Genomic DNA, 14870 nt, shown 5'->3' with positions numbered 1-14870 from the left:
ATTACAACACCAGAGGCAGTGCCACAGATCACGTTCAACCCAGAGTCAACTCAAAGAAAGGGTCGAACTCGTTCTTCTGCTATACCACAAAAATGTGGAATGCCTTACCGAAGGCCATAAAGGAGTGTGGATCACTAGCATCCTTTAAAATTGCCCTAAAAAACCACTTACAGGCAGCAGCCGTTCACAACTGGTAAAAACCTAGCCCAACCCTACCCTCCCTGCCCCTTCCTTGTATATACTGTACATACTGATTGTTTAGACTTACTGTTACCTGCCCCTTCCTTGTATATATTGTATATACTGTACTTACTGATTGTATAGACCTACTGTTTTCTTTTTCTTTCTTTTTTTCTTTACATGTCTACTGCATAGTACTGTGTTCTATTTGTCTGTCATTCAATGTTATATGAGATACTTAAATGGTTTCCTGTTGAAATAAGCTTAGTCTTTTCATGGATCTCCTTTTAGTAGACCTTGTACCAGTGAACTGTACCGTCATGAATCTGTACATTTTCCTATGCAAACTTCTAATAAAGCCTTCAATCAATCAATCAATCAATATTAAGCCCATTTCTAACAGGACCTTATATGGGAATGCCCATATATGGAAGCCACATCGGCCACGTACCACACTAACAGAATACATATATGGCCAAGACAGCCCATATCTGTGTGGGTGGTTCTACTTGATATATGGGCATAAAAGGGATTGTATGTATGATGTCAAATGTCATAGACGTCATAGGACTTCACAACGAATAACTGAGTAAGCATGTTTGGGGTCTCACAGCATATTTCCATATACAGTACATGGATCTCCATATATGGGTACCGGGGTCTCCATATATGGGTAACTGGTCCGATATACATCACTGGCCAGATGGCCAAGACATAATGGCGCTTGTCGCCCTTAGGTGTCTCATTGGTAAACTTTGGTAATTGCGGGTAGTGGGATGTTGTTTAAATCAGTGGTTCTCAAACATTTTCATATGCACAGACCCCCTTCTAAAGTATTGTGTGACCCCTGTACCAGATTTGTGTTGTTAAAATGTTTCAAAATAATATTAAAAATGTTTATATGTATTTACAATACAAGCTGTGTGCTTGTAGATCAGCAATTTTCAATATCCGATGTCTTTCAAAATGAAACATGAATTCCACGACCGGGATGGTTTACCAAGCCTCTACTCATATGCGGCCCAGAGCCATAGAAGAAGAAAGTCGCGACACGCTTTGATCTCACCGCTCGTTCTATTGAAGGAGTTAGTTCCAAACATTGGAACTATCCCATTGAGATAGAATGAGCATGCCATTCTTACAATGGGAGTCAACGCTAGTGTTGTCACTCTCATACTGTGGCCTGTAGTCGCTTCTTTTGGGCTGGTTTTCAGAGACCTAGTTGCTCATTTCCCTAGCAAAATCTGGCAACACTGAGCTCACTCCATCTCTGTGCTGCTCCACAGTTCCACATCACTGGTCGGTTGCCGGGGCGGCGCGGCTGTGTTCCAATGGGAGTCCTCCTCTCAAAGCAACAGCACAATTATAAAAGCACATTAATCCCTATTGTTGTTGTTGTTGGGCAGGAACCTCTTATCTCTCCATACTTTTACTTTTTGTTGTCACATCCGTCACACCAAAGCATAAAAAGTAGCAGATCGGCAAGCTCGAAACACTGCGCTTTTCTGCTACTTTTGCGGCTTGTGAATCTGAATCCTGAAAAATAACAGTCTTTGACATTTGAGGTTTCCATCTGACAGACAATTGTTGCACGAAGATTATGCAGAAATAGCAGATCTACAAGCTCACATAGTCATAGTTATAGTTATAGTGCTTGGCTCACACACAGACAGTACAGTAGGAAAAGGGCCTGGGCGGCGTCTACACACAAGAACGCACACACGAACGGCCCTTGATGTCACATGGGCGGACCACATCAGAAACACCTTTAGCGGAGGCCTCCCATGGGTCACAGACAAGATCAGAGAGAGAGGAGGATGAGGCTGGCTGGGCACTGCATCAGGCATCCGGAACTGTCTGGCGGAAAGCTAACTGACGCTGTGGGAGCCAACCCAGGACACAACTGGGAAGGGAAAGAGGCAACACCACCTACTGTATGTATGTAGACACATATTGCTGTCACGATTATGACATTTTACATGACGATTCATTGTCACTCAAATAACTGCGATTAAATGAACGATTTCATTGTGTTTTTGTCGTTGACAATTACACTTCATCTTGAGATCACCAGCTACTGGAGTAAGAGAGGAAACGACCGCTTTGCCTACCCAGGACGGAGATGCGAGAGATTAGGAAAATCTTTTGTACCGGCTGCCCTTAAGCTGTACAATGAGACACATAACGGACGACTGAAAAGGACTTCCTTCCTAACTTAGACTGACGGAACTATTGCTGTATTGACTTTGACCTCTAAGGACCTTCCAGGGAGAGTGCTCATGTGCGTCTTGCGGTGACATGCTTCCTAGTTTCTTCTTCTCTGAGCTGTTTTTTTGTTTTGTTTTTTCGCACTGAAACTAATTTCACCCACTGTTTTACACCTGTAAAGTTGTCATGTGACGATAGAGTTGATTCTGTAACTGTATCTTAACTCATTTCCCGCGATCCCCGCCGAAACCGTTGATTTCCAGCTGTACCACGCTGCGATGCCTGTAGCAGCAAGAGCCGTTGGCCGCCGCGTCCACGTCCATGGACGCGGCCGTGGACGCGTCCATGGACGCGGCCGCGAAAAAAACGTCCGTGGACGCGAGGCCGCGTCCACGGACGCAAACGGCCGGCCGTCCCGGCCGTGGACAGGGCCGTGGACGCAGACGGCCGGGGACGCGGCCGTGGACGCGGCCGTGGACGAGGCCGCGGCCGTGGACGCAAACGGCCGGCCGTGGACGGGTCCATGGACGAGGCCGCGAAAAAAAGGCAGCGAAAAAGAAAAAAAAAGGTGGCTATTGTATGTATTTTTTGATGGAGATTTCAAATATGACCTTCTTTTTTGCATAGGACAACTCTAACCTGCATCAATTGGTATTTTATAATTGCCAATTGTACCCCATCCATCTAAAAAACAAATTGGATGTCTATTGTATGTATTTTTTGATGGAGAATTCAAATATTAATTTCTTTTTGGGATAGGACAACTCTAACCTGCATCAATTGGTATTTTATAATTGCCAATTGTACCCTATCCATCTCAAAAACAAATTGGATGTCTATTGTATGTATTTTTTGATGGGGAATTCAAATGTTACCTTCTTTTTTAGATATGACAACTCTAACCTAAATCAATTGGTGCATCAACCTACTTACTATCTATCTATCTATCTATCTGACTATCTATCTATCTATCTATCTATCTATCTATCTATCTATCTATACTTCACCTTTAGTCCAGAAGAGAGTTCAGCCTCAGGAACTTGCACACATGGAACTGTGTCATGACTGTGTCATGGAGCTAAAACAGAGCTATGTTAAATACTCACAATGACTCTGATGGACCAATCAGGGTGGTGGTGGGGGGAGGGATCAACAATAGACAGAAACTGGATAATGCTTTGTTAACTGTCCCACCTAAGTCCCTGCTAGTCTGAACAAACATCACCTTCCCTCTCATAACACTACTACTACTACATTTATATAAAGCTGCTCTTGCATTTGAATTCAAGTCTGACACAAGTTAAGGTTAACTTAGGTAGTATTTCATTTCGCTGGCTTTTAGGGTCTGTGTGAGTGTGTAGGCTCACAAATTATTATAATTGTCATTAAGTGACTCTGAGATCTATCCATCCATCCATCCATCCATCCATCTATTTATTTATACTTACTGTTTACATTTTCTATAAATATTTATTTCTATATAAAACTCAGTTGTGTGGAGTTATTGTGTGCCCTTTCTTGTTGCTAAAGAGTCCATTTGTTCACTAGACATTAAGTCAAGGTTACTATTTTGAGTTGAAGCTAAGTGTTTTATTGCTTTGTGGTTTAACATGATTTAAAAGGCAAATTCATTGTTATGGTTACTTTAGAAGACTGCTTTTGCATTCATGAGTTAAGAGAGCCAAGCTAATTCAAAGAGTTAGGTTAAAGGAACACAAAACATGACCTAACTCACAGCTGCCATTGGACAGACAGTTACAACATACTCTTATCTTTCACAGAACAGACAATTATCATTTATTTTATCTATTTGAGACTATGTAGCTGCTCTAGGGGAAATAGAGCATTATATCAGCCTATTCAATTGATAATGACCAATGGGTGCCAGTTTCTAAGTAGTTAAAGCATATTAACATAACAATATATGTGGCCTAGACATGGATATTGCCCAATCAACTCGTAATCTACAGAAATGTCCACCACATCACACAGTATAAAACCTAGTAGGCTTAGTGGATTACCTATGTTAAATCATGTCAGGTTAGTTTGGTTCAAGGTTCAAGTATAATAATTTATGAGCCAAAAATGTGCACAAATGTACAATCACATCTAGGCTAGAATGATAACATAAAGTCCTGACTACTCCTTGTTATTGTGGTCCTAAATACTACAATGATTAGTTTGGATGCATTGCTTCTATCATGTCCAATTAAAAATAAATACATTACATATACAGAAATCTGCCTTCTCCTGTATTGTATTAGTGACATTCATTATAAATAGTAAAATAACAGGACAGAGCAAAAAAGGCCTCTGCAAAAAAGGCCTCTGCAACTAACCTAACCTAACACACACTATGTGTTAATGTTGATCAATATAATAATGTAAAAATACAAAGTTAAGTAGACCTAAGTAAGAAATAGTAAATACATTGTAATAATACATTGAAGGGGAAATGTAGGAAAACAAATGCAACTCAGCATTGAATTTATGGCAAACATTTTGCTACTCAACCCTTTCCAAATAATATACAATTAAGAAGTGGGATGTTCCACTTAGTAAGAGAAAGAATTAATGACATATATTTTTTTTAAAAGCTAGAAGACTCACCTATTATAGTAACCATGTGAATTGCTAATAATGTTATGGGTCAGATGTGTAAAGATCTATCACATTGTATTGTTCTTTTCAGACTCAACAATAATAATGATGATGTTACTTAAATGCTGATCAATGTGTGAATCTGGCTCTTATCAGGTGTGTGTTTTCTCTCCCTGTCCTGTGCTGTCCTCAGTTAAACCAAGACAGTACTGTTGTGACCAATGTGGAAAAAGCCTTCAGCTCAATTTATTAACTCAAAGTAGACCAGAGAATTCATACCGGAGTGAAGCCATTCAGCTGTGAACAATGTGGGAAGTATTTTGCTCGTCTGGACAATTAAAAGATCATAAGCGTTCACATACTGGAGAGAAACCTTATTGTTGTGACCAGTGTGGGAAAAGATTTGTTCAAAAGGGGATTTTAAAAGAACACCAGAGAATTCACACTAGAGAGAAGCCCTATTGCTGTGACCAGTGTGGGAAAAGCTTTACTCGATTGTCTTATCTCAAAATACATGAACGAATTCACACAGGAGAGAAACCGTACAGCTGTGTCCAATGTGGGGAAAAGTTCAGTTTAACGGCTGCTCTGAAAGTACACCAGAGATTTCACACCGAAGAAAAGCCTTACTGCTGTGAACACTGTGGCAAACGTTTCACTGTAAAATCTAGCCTCGTACAACACAAGAAGATTCACACTTGAGAGAGACCTTACTGCTGTCACCAATGTGGGAAAAGGTTCACTCTGAAGACGGCTCTGAAAAGACACCTGAAAATCCACACTGGTGAGAAGCCATATACTGCTGTGTCCAGTGTGAGAAAAGGTTCAGTGATATTCATCATCTCAAAGCACACCAGAAAAATCACACTGGAAAGAAACCTTATTGCTGTGACCAGTGTGGAAAGAGCTTTCCTAGACTGGAACATATCAAAATACACCAACAAATTCACACCGGAGAGAAACCTTATATCTGTAACCAATGTGGGGAAAACTCTGTCAGGTACATGTCTACCGTTAGAGGCCACTGGCATGAGTGCCTTTTTAGCTCTGTTGGGGCTTGGTGAATGTACTCTGTTGTTGTTTTTTTAATTATTATCTTTGTAATGTATGGTCTTCTTACCCTGTGGGCCTTGAGCCTGTAATAAAGTATTGCTGTGCAGTGTGAGTGTCTGATTGCATGTGATCAGATAAAGACACAACAGAGGCCTTTTTTGCTCTGTCCTGTTATTTTACTATTTATAATGAATGTCACTAATACAATACAGGAGAAGGCAGATTTCTGTATGTATGTAATGTATTTATTTTTAATTGGACATGATAGAAGCAATGCATCCAAACTAATCATTGTAGTATTTAGGACCACAATAACAAGGAGTAGTCAGGACTTTATGTTATCATTCTAGCCTAGATGTGATTGTACATTTGTGCTGTTTACATTTTTGTCTCATAAATTATTATACTTGAATCTTGAACCAAACTAACCTGACATGATTTAACATAGGTAATCCACTAAGCCTACTAGGTTTTATACTGTGTGATGTGGTGGACATTTCTGTAGATTACGAGTTGATTGGGCAATGTCCATGTCTAGGCCACATATATTGTTATGTTAATATGCTTTAACTACTTAGAAACTGGCACCCATTGGTCATTATCAATTGAATAGGCTGATATAATGCTCTATTTCCCCTAGAGCAGCTACATAGTCTCAAATAGATCAAATAAATGATAATTGTCTGTTCTGTGAAAGATAAGAGTATGTTGTAACTGTCTGTCCAATGGCAGCTGTGAGTTAGGTCATGTTTTGTGTTCCTTTAACCTAACTCTTTGAATTAGCTTGGCTCTCTTAACTCATGAATGCAAAAGCAGTCTTCTAAAGTAACCATAACAATGAATTTGCCTTTTAAATCATGTTAAACCACAAAGCAATAAAACACTTAGCTTCAACTCAAAATAGTAACCTTGACTTAATGTCTAGTGAACAAATGGACTCTTTAGCAACAAGAAAAGGCACACAATAACTCCACACAACTGAGTTTTATATAGAAATAAATATTTATAGAAAATGTAAACAGTAAGTATAAATAAATGGATGGATGGATGGATGGATGGATGGATGGATGGATAGATCTCAGAGTCACTTAATGACAATTATAATAATTTGTGAGCCTACACACTCACACAGACCCTAAAAGCCAGCAAAATGAAATACTACCTAAGTTAACCTTAACTTGTGTCAGACTTGAATTCAAATGCAAGAGCAGCTTTATATAAATGTAGTAGTAGTAGTGTTATGAGAGGGAAGGTGATGTTTGTTCAGACTAGCAGGGACTTAGGTGGGACAGTTAACAAAGCATTATCCAGTTTCTGTCTATTGTTGATCCCTCCCCCCACCACCACCCTGATTGGTCCATCAGAGTCATTGTGAGTATTTAACATGGCTCTGTTTTAGCTCCATGACACAGTCATGACACAGTTCCATGTGTGCAAGTTCCTGAGGCTGAACTCTCTTCTGGACTAAAGGTGAAGTATAAATAAATAGATGGATAGATAGATGGATAGATGGATGGATAGATAGATAGATAGATAGATAGATAGATAGATAGATAGATAGATAGATAGATAGATAGATAGATAGATAGATAGATAGATAGATAGATAGATAGATAGATAGTAAGTAGGTTGATGCACCAATTGATGCAGGTCAGAGTTGTCATATCTAAAAAAGAAGGTAACATTTGAATTCCCCATCAAAAAATACATACAATAGACATCCAATTTGTTTTTGAGATGGATAGGGTACAATTGGCAATTATAAAATACCAATTGATGCAGGTTAGAGTTGTCCTATCCCAAAAAGAAGGTAATATTTGAATTCTCCATCAAAAAATACATACAATAGACATCCAATTTGTTTTTTAGATGGATAGGGTACAATTGGCAATTATAAAATACCAATTGATGCAGGTTAGAGTTGTCCTATGCAAAAAAGAAGGTCATATTTGAATTCTCCATCAAAAAATACATACAATAGACACCTTTTTTTTTCTTTTTCGCTGCCTTTTTTTCGCGACCTCGTCCATGGACCCGTCCACGGCCGGCCGTTTGCGTCCACGGCCGGCCGTTTGCGTCCACGGCCGCGGCCTCGTCCACGGCCGCGTCCACGGCCGCGTCCCCGGCCGTCTGCGTCCACGGCCGCGTCCACGGTCGCGTCCACGGCCGGGACGGCCAGCCGTTTGCGTCCGTGGACGCGGCCTCGCGTCCACGGACGTTTTTTTCGCGGCCGCGTCCATGGACGCGTCCACGGTCGCGTCCATGGACGTGGACGCGGCGGCCAGCGGCTGTCTCTCGCCTGTAGATCCCGGAAATGTAATTAGCTTTAATCATTATGAAACAATTAAAAGTATGATCGCAGTATATAGCCGTTTCTGAGTCTTAGGCCCGCCTCCTAACTGTATCCTGCCGTATTTCCGGTTCTGACCGGATCTAGGTTTCCGTATCCTGTCCAAGGCCCAATCGTAGCTTCCGTCCCATATGTTTGCATTGTAAACAGAGGAAGGAGCAGCACAGTCATTTCATCGTCTTTTTTCACACGTTTTCTTTTATTTGATAGCTGTTTGATTCTTGTGCCCGCCTGGCATATGATCCGCGCACATATCGTCTGCTATGTGCGCGAACGTGTCCACGTGTTACCATAGCGCACAGCTGGCCGTTTCCAATGTTTTCTTATGTAAATACTGACGGATACAACGGATTTGTCTATTCCAATGGATTTTCTTTTTATTCGAAAGCTGTCATCTTGTCTACCGGTCTACTACATGAGTTGCGCACAGATCATGCACTATGCGTGCACGTGCCCACGTTAAAAGGTAAGGAAGATTTGGCAGGAAAACAGTTCAGCCTATGTCTAAAATAGCAGCATATGAGTTAAGCTGCTGTGCTGCTTCTGGCCACTGGATTTCCCTCCAGGGATCAAGTCTCATCTTATCAATGATGTAGGACTCCACATTTGGGCAAAGAATTTAGGCCCAATTTACTTCCATGACAAAATGTAAGTTCAGTATTTCAAAAGACATGAAAACAATTGGTGGAGGTATTTCTGTGGCCTACTGGCAGTGTGTGCAATATACGTTTTGTCGCTGAATGATTCAGCAGTTTTTCAGCAGTAGTATTGTTACAATAATAAAACAAAATAGCTACCGTTTCAGAAGTTCTCTAGCGCAACACAAAATCAATAGACCACCAGTATTGGTGTAACATGGGTGATATAAGCCCAATTAGCCCATCGGCTCGTTCCTGCAGCAACGCAGGAATGCCGATAATCATGATAACACACACCCTCTGGTGTAATATTGCTTCAGAAAAAGCTGATGCCAAACATTGGAAGCAAACGATGGAAAGCCAACAGACTGTATTTGCGTCTGGTATTGCTGTGCTCCTGTCCAGCACAGTCCACAGGTATTCCCTCTCTGTCAGGTGGAAACCCCATACTGTACGTCCAAAACCAAAATACTTTTCAAAGATTCCCCCTTAAAGAAGTGCAAAAGAAGCAGATCGACAACTTCTTGATGATTTTGTGTGACACAGTGGTATGATCGAGTGGAGTGTTTGTTTACGAAAAAACACAAAAAGTTAGAATATGGAGATAGGAGGTTTCTGCCCGACAGCGACAATTTAGTCAAGTATTATATTTAAGGTCAATTCTGGGATGGAGGCAGTTCAGTGTGAGGTTGTGGGATTCACAGATAGAGCACCCTGGTCAGAATAGCCGATGAAAACGGCATGAACCTACAGACACCGGAAGTGACGGAAGTGCTGCGGTTTGACAGAATCCATGTTTTTGTTTGGATTATGTTTATTACGAGCGCAACCGATGGGTCAGGAGAAGTAGAACAGTTTTTTTCGCCAGCGGGGAATATGAAAAAATAATAACATCCGGTGAAATTCTCCCGGCGGAAGTAGCACCGTTTCATGCCGTTTCAGCCTATGGTCTTGACCAGGCTTTTCTCTTCGCAGATGAGTAAGCCTGGCTACGCGAGGCTACAGATAGAGGCAGTTGACTCTGAGAATCCAGCAAACTGCTCCAGAGTCCAGACACACAGTAAAGAAGTACATTTTTAACTCCACTCCACTTCTAGGAGAGGGAAAAGTACATTTGCCCTGAGTGAAAATAGGTGGCCTACAATTTCACAAAGCGTCACGATGCAACATGTTCTGAGCTTGTAATCAGCTATTTTCAATATTATTGATTTAATTTCTTTCCTACGATTTTCTTTTCTTTCTCCAAACACGGACAAATTTACATTTGAACCATTACATTTGCTCAATATTATGAACGACACAGAGTCACATACCTGACAAAACACAATTCTTATATGACGTTATCTAAGATTTTCCAACACAAAAAACAACTCTGTGACCCAGGGGTAGCAGGAGTGACGTCAGGACTTTATTGTGACTGCCAGGTCGCAGTTAGTATGAAGTCACGCTAATACTGTTGTATTACACGGTGTATCTCACTAGTATGGGCGCGTCGTTGATTTCCTGCACCCGCCTGCTGTACAACACAGTTTAACGGACTAAAGCTCTGTCAGCTGTGGCGGTCCTCTCGCAATTAAATGCTACGTCTGTTTGTGTGTGCATCTCTGTGTGTCCGTCTCTGTGCGGTGCCAGAAGCGCTGTTGTTTCATCGCGACCTGAGGGTCGCTTCTTGCCGTTAAGGCGTGTTACTTGTTACACGCCCTAACAGCGTGTTACTTGTTGACGGAGGCCTGCTTGCCTGAAGACCTGAGACCTCCTGCCGACCAAGAAAAGAATAAAAAACAACAACTTAGCTGTAGGTTCACCCTCTCATCCCTGGATAATGTGTCTTTTTCTTGTAACTAGGTCAGTGAAAAGGGATGTGCTGTGTGTGTGTGTGTGTGTGTGTGTGTGTGTGTGTGTGTGTGTGTGTGTGTGTGTGTGTGTGTGTGTGTGTGTGTGTGTTTTGGAGGGACATAGAAGGTGTCCTATCCCAAAACAGAATTAAGACGCTTGTTTGTCTCCAGCTACGCTTCGCCAAACCCTGGAGGAGTGTCCCAATTCCTGCCACCTGGCTGACTTTGTCATGGAGGAGAGGAGAGGAGAGGAGAGGAGAGGAGAGGATAGGAGAGGAGAGGAGAGGAGAGGAGGTTCAAGGGGGGATAACCTTTCCCTGGCGATGCTCAGAGAGATGGATGAGGCACCTTGGTTCAGAGTAGAAACAGAAGCAACTGTCTGTTTAATAAATATTATATTTAAAGATCAGATCACATAAATTAAGCATCTGTGATTTACTAGACAGCTTAGTAGAGAGAGAGAGAGAGAGAGAGAGAGAGAGAGAGAGAGAGAGAGAGAGAGAGAGAGAGAGAATGAGAGAGAATGAGTGTGAGAGTGTGTGTGCGTGTGTATGGTTGCTTGACCAGAAATGTTGTTTTTGGTAAGCTCCACCCATTAGTGATTCTCAAACTGTTTCATGTCAAGGAACGCGAAATTAATATGCATTTGGCCGCTGACCCCATCTGAAAAGATCTTGTGCCAGGGACAAAATTTGTGTTTAAAATCTGTGTTGAGAAGCCAATCTACACAAGCTCACAATGCACTGCCAAAGTATAAAATAGGGTCAGAGTGGTTTGATACTATATAAATGAATTTAGCTGGGGACCCCCTGGGGGTCCTCTGACCTCACTTTTAGAACCACTGCATTACATTGGTAGCACTAGTCATTTGTGGCACTTTGCTAATCTGCCTAAATTGTAAATAGTGTGTGTGTGTGTTGTAACTTAATGTGCCTCATTAACACAGGCTGGTGGAGCCTGACCAACAATCTGTGTGCAGACTGAAGATTAAATGTTTATATTTATGCTCTGTGATTTTAATCCAGGCCATGTCAACAACAACGACAGAGATGAAAATAATATCCAAAAGACCATATATCTTTTATGGAAGATTAAAAGGGATATTTCACTTTCAAAAACATTTGTATTCATTATTGATAAAAAATGCTATTCCCACTTGGGGAACACAAGTAAAAAAAAGTCTGGAGAAGATCATTCAAGAGCAAGGCAAAAGACAACCAGACAGCGTGAAGTCAATTTTGTTGATAGTGACCCTCTAGGAATCAATGTGGGGGTCCTCGTCATGAAATAGTTTGAGAACCACTGCCCTACACAGGACACACAGGGGCCTCACCTGGCTCCGCAGTCTGTCCGTCTCTTCCTGGTACTCGGCTAGCTGGTTCTTCCATTCCTCCACGCTGTTGTTAGCTTCTTGCAGCGCTGCTACCAGCTTAGCATTACTGTCCTGAAGGGTGAACAGCTCTGCCTCCAAGTTGATGTCACACACCGAGCTGCTGAGAGACACATAGCACCATTATACCACCACACATTCTGCAGATACATAGGCCTACACATACCACACACAGTGACACATACTGTAGATACACACATACCACTCAGAGACACATACCACGATTATACCACCACACATACTGTAGATACACATACCACACACAGAGACACATAGCACCATTATACCACCACACATACTGTAGATACACATAACACTCACAAGATACAGATATAGTATAGTATTGTGTTCACAGTAATAATGATCATCTGGGACAGGAAAGGTCAGATTACGCAGCTGCTGCTCAAGTCGCTTCCGAACTACGTTATTTCAGACTAATAGAAGTGAGTCAGCCAAGGAAATTGAACAAGTTTTTTTCTTTTCGTTTTTTTCGTTTTTTTTTTGCAGTGGACTGTGAGGAGGTCTTGAGCACGCTGACACTAGAGCAGTGGTGCTCAAACAGTCCTCCCAAGGACCTCTTAGCTGAGAGAGAGAAAGATGAAGCAGGGACCCCCACTACATGGATTCAGGTTTAATGCGTGTTTTCAGACATTTAACCACTTAAACCCTCAATACTTTGTGAACTTGACCTTTGGCTCGATACTCTGTCTGCTCTTTTTCCCCTGTACACCAAACCTCTTTGCCGAAAATAGCAGATCAACAAGTTCACAACGCGTCTGTGATACTACAGTATATAGCAGTGGTTCCCAACCTTTTTAGCCTGTGACCCAAAAGAAAAATTAGACGTTTGCCTGGGTTCCCAAACTAGTGAAAACAGCAGATCTACAAGCTCACAACACGTCGCTTTGCGCCGCATTGTGAGCTTGTAGATCGCCTACTTCCACGACTTCGTAGACATTTGTTTTCTAATTTATGGAATTTCTTAGATCTTTCTTTTATTTTATTTTTTTAATTCATAAAAATCTTAGCTTTTTTTGCATGAAAATGTTTTGAAATAATAATTAAAAACAAAATGTAGGAAACCAAAAAATTAAGGGACCCATAAAAATGTGTCCGCGACCCACAAATGGGTTCCGACCCAGCGCTTGGGAACCAGTGCTGTAATATATGTACTAAAATACTTTTCAAGATTTAAATTCGAAAATATCAAAAGTAGCAGATCAAAAAGTTTGAATATGGAGATAGGAGGTTTCTGCCCGACATCAGCGACCAAACGTTCTGGGGAGGTGGGATGGGATGGGGTGGTCCTGGAAGATTGTTCAAAATACAAGTTCAGAGCTCAAAATAGGTTGCAAAGCATTGCACTAGAGCAGTGGTTCTCAACCTTTTCAGGCCGCGACCCCCCAAATAATCACATTTGAACTGGGGACTCCGCACCCTGACGAGCACTTGGAGTTGTAGGAGTTGCGGCATTACAGCACGGTTCTATTTTGAAAATAGCAGATCTAGATCGGATACTTTCACAATGTCTGCCTCTAATAATGACAACTTGGCCAATGTTTAATTTGTCATTTTACAGGTATTAAAAACATTGTCACTTTAAAAATGTGCAGATATAGGTAGGCTAAGTGATTTCATTTAATTAAAATAATAACAAAATGGGTCTATGTTCTGATACTAGATACTATAGAGCGTTTGGTCCATATTTGGACTTCAGACTTATCCCCTGTGAGGAGAAAAAAAGCAGTTTCAGTTTTGTTGGAGGAGACAGGTTTTCCTCCAATCAGGATAAGAGTGGGGCCTTCCTCCAATCATGGTCGAGTGGGGGCTGGCCTTATGCGCACCAAGGCCTTCCCCCACTTAATCATGATTGGAGGAGGGCCCCCACATGTCGCCTACATGAAAACTGAAACTTAGCCTACCTTTAAACTTTATGTTGGTTTGTTTACTGTAACAATGTTGCACATTATGTTAATCATCAGGGGACCCCCCCCAAAATCATTTGGGGACCCCCACTGACCCACAGGTTGCAAAGAACTGCGCTAGAGGAGAATTAATGCTAACCATCGGCCTCGACTGACTCCAGCTGGCTGATCTACAATCCGGTTTCAGATCACATACGCGTGCAATACAACTCGGCTGGCTCACTGAGGGTTTGCAGCCACAGTGAGCCGTGCGGATCATAAATAATGATGAAAGCTTTAACGATCATTACAACTACAGTCAGTACAAATCAGCACTGAAACTTTAATCATTTTAGGGGCAAGGCCACTTAGCCTTTTTGGTGTTGTCCATTTGTTTCTGAGGGCACAAAGGCAAAAAGCCAGGGCGGCAACGGCATAAAAGAATAAGGAAATAATAATTTCAACTTTAAGATTTCATTTTTAATACATAGTAGGCCTATAGCTAATGAAATACATAAATTAAACAGACAAAACATCCGGTCGTACGAGGAGCACTGTTGCTCTGATCCACACAAAACTTGGCACAAACACTGTTCAGGAGCCTGCCTGCCATATGGGAATAGTCACACCAAAAACAAAACAAAAACAACAATTGCACACATAAGGGGCACTACAGCAGTGTTTAACACTTCAAATGATGGCCACAGCTAT

The 14870-nt window shown here is 41.6% G+C and overlaps 1 protein-coding gene across 3 annotated transcripts in view; it reads right to left on the bottom strand.

The window, feature by feature from the left end:
* The window catches only part of LOC308293194 (homer protein homolog 3-like), an 87634-nt gene that overhangs the window by 15792 nt on the left and 56972 nt on the right, over nucleotides 1–14870 (bottom strand). For 2 of the 3 annotated variants that reach the window (XM_080735629.1, XM_080735631.1), the window contains one exon: nucleotides 12199–12358. In XM_080735629.1, coding sequence (XP_080591755.1) covers nucleotides 12199–12358 — 160 coding nt within the window. The remainder of the gene's footprint in view (nucleotides 1–12198; nucleotides 12359–14870) is intronic. The other variant, XM_080735630.1, reaches the window with a different exon arrangement.

Source organism: Nannobrachium achirus (genome assembly GCF_963921795.1).
Source record: "Nannobrachium achirus genome assembly, chromosome: 1".
Lineage (NCBI taxonomy): Eukaryota > Metazoa > Chordata > Actinopteri > Myctophiformes > Myctophidae > Nannobrachium > Nannobrachium achirus.
Note: the sequence above shows the minus strand (reverse complement) of the source record. Positions and strands in the feature narration are given on the sequence as shown.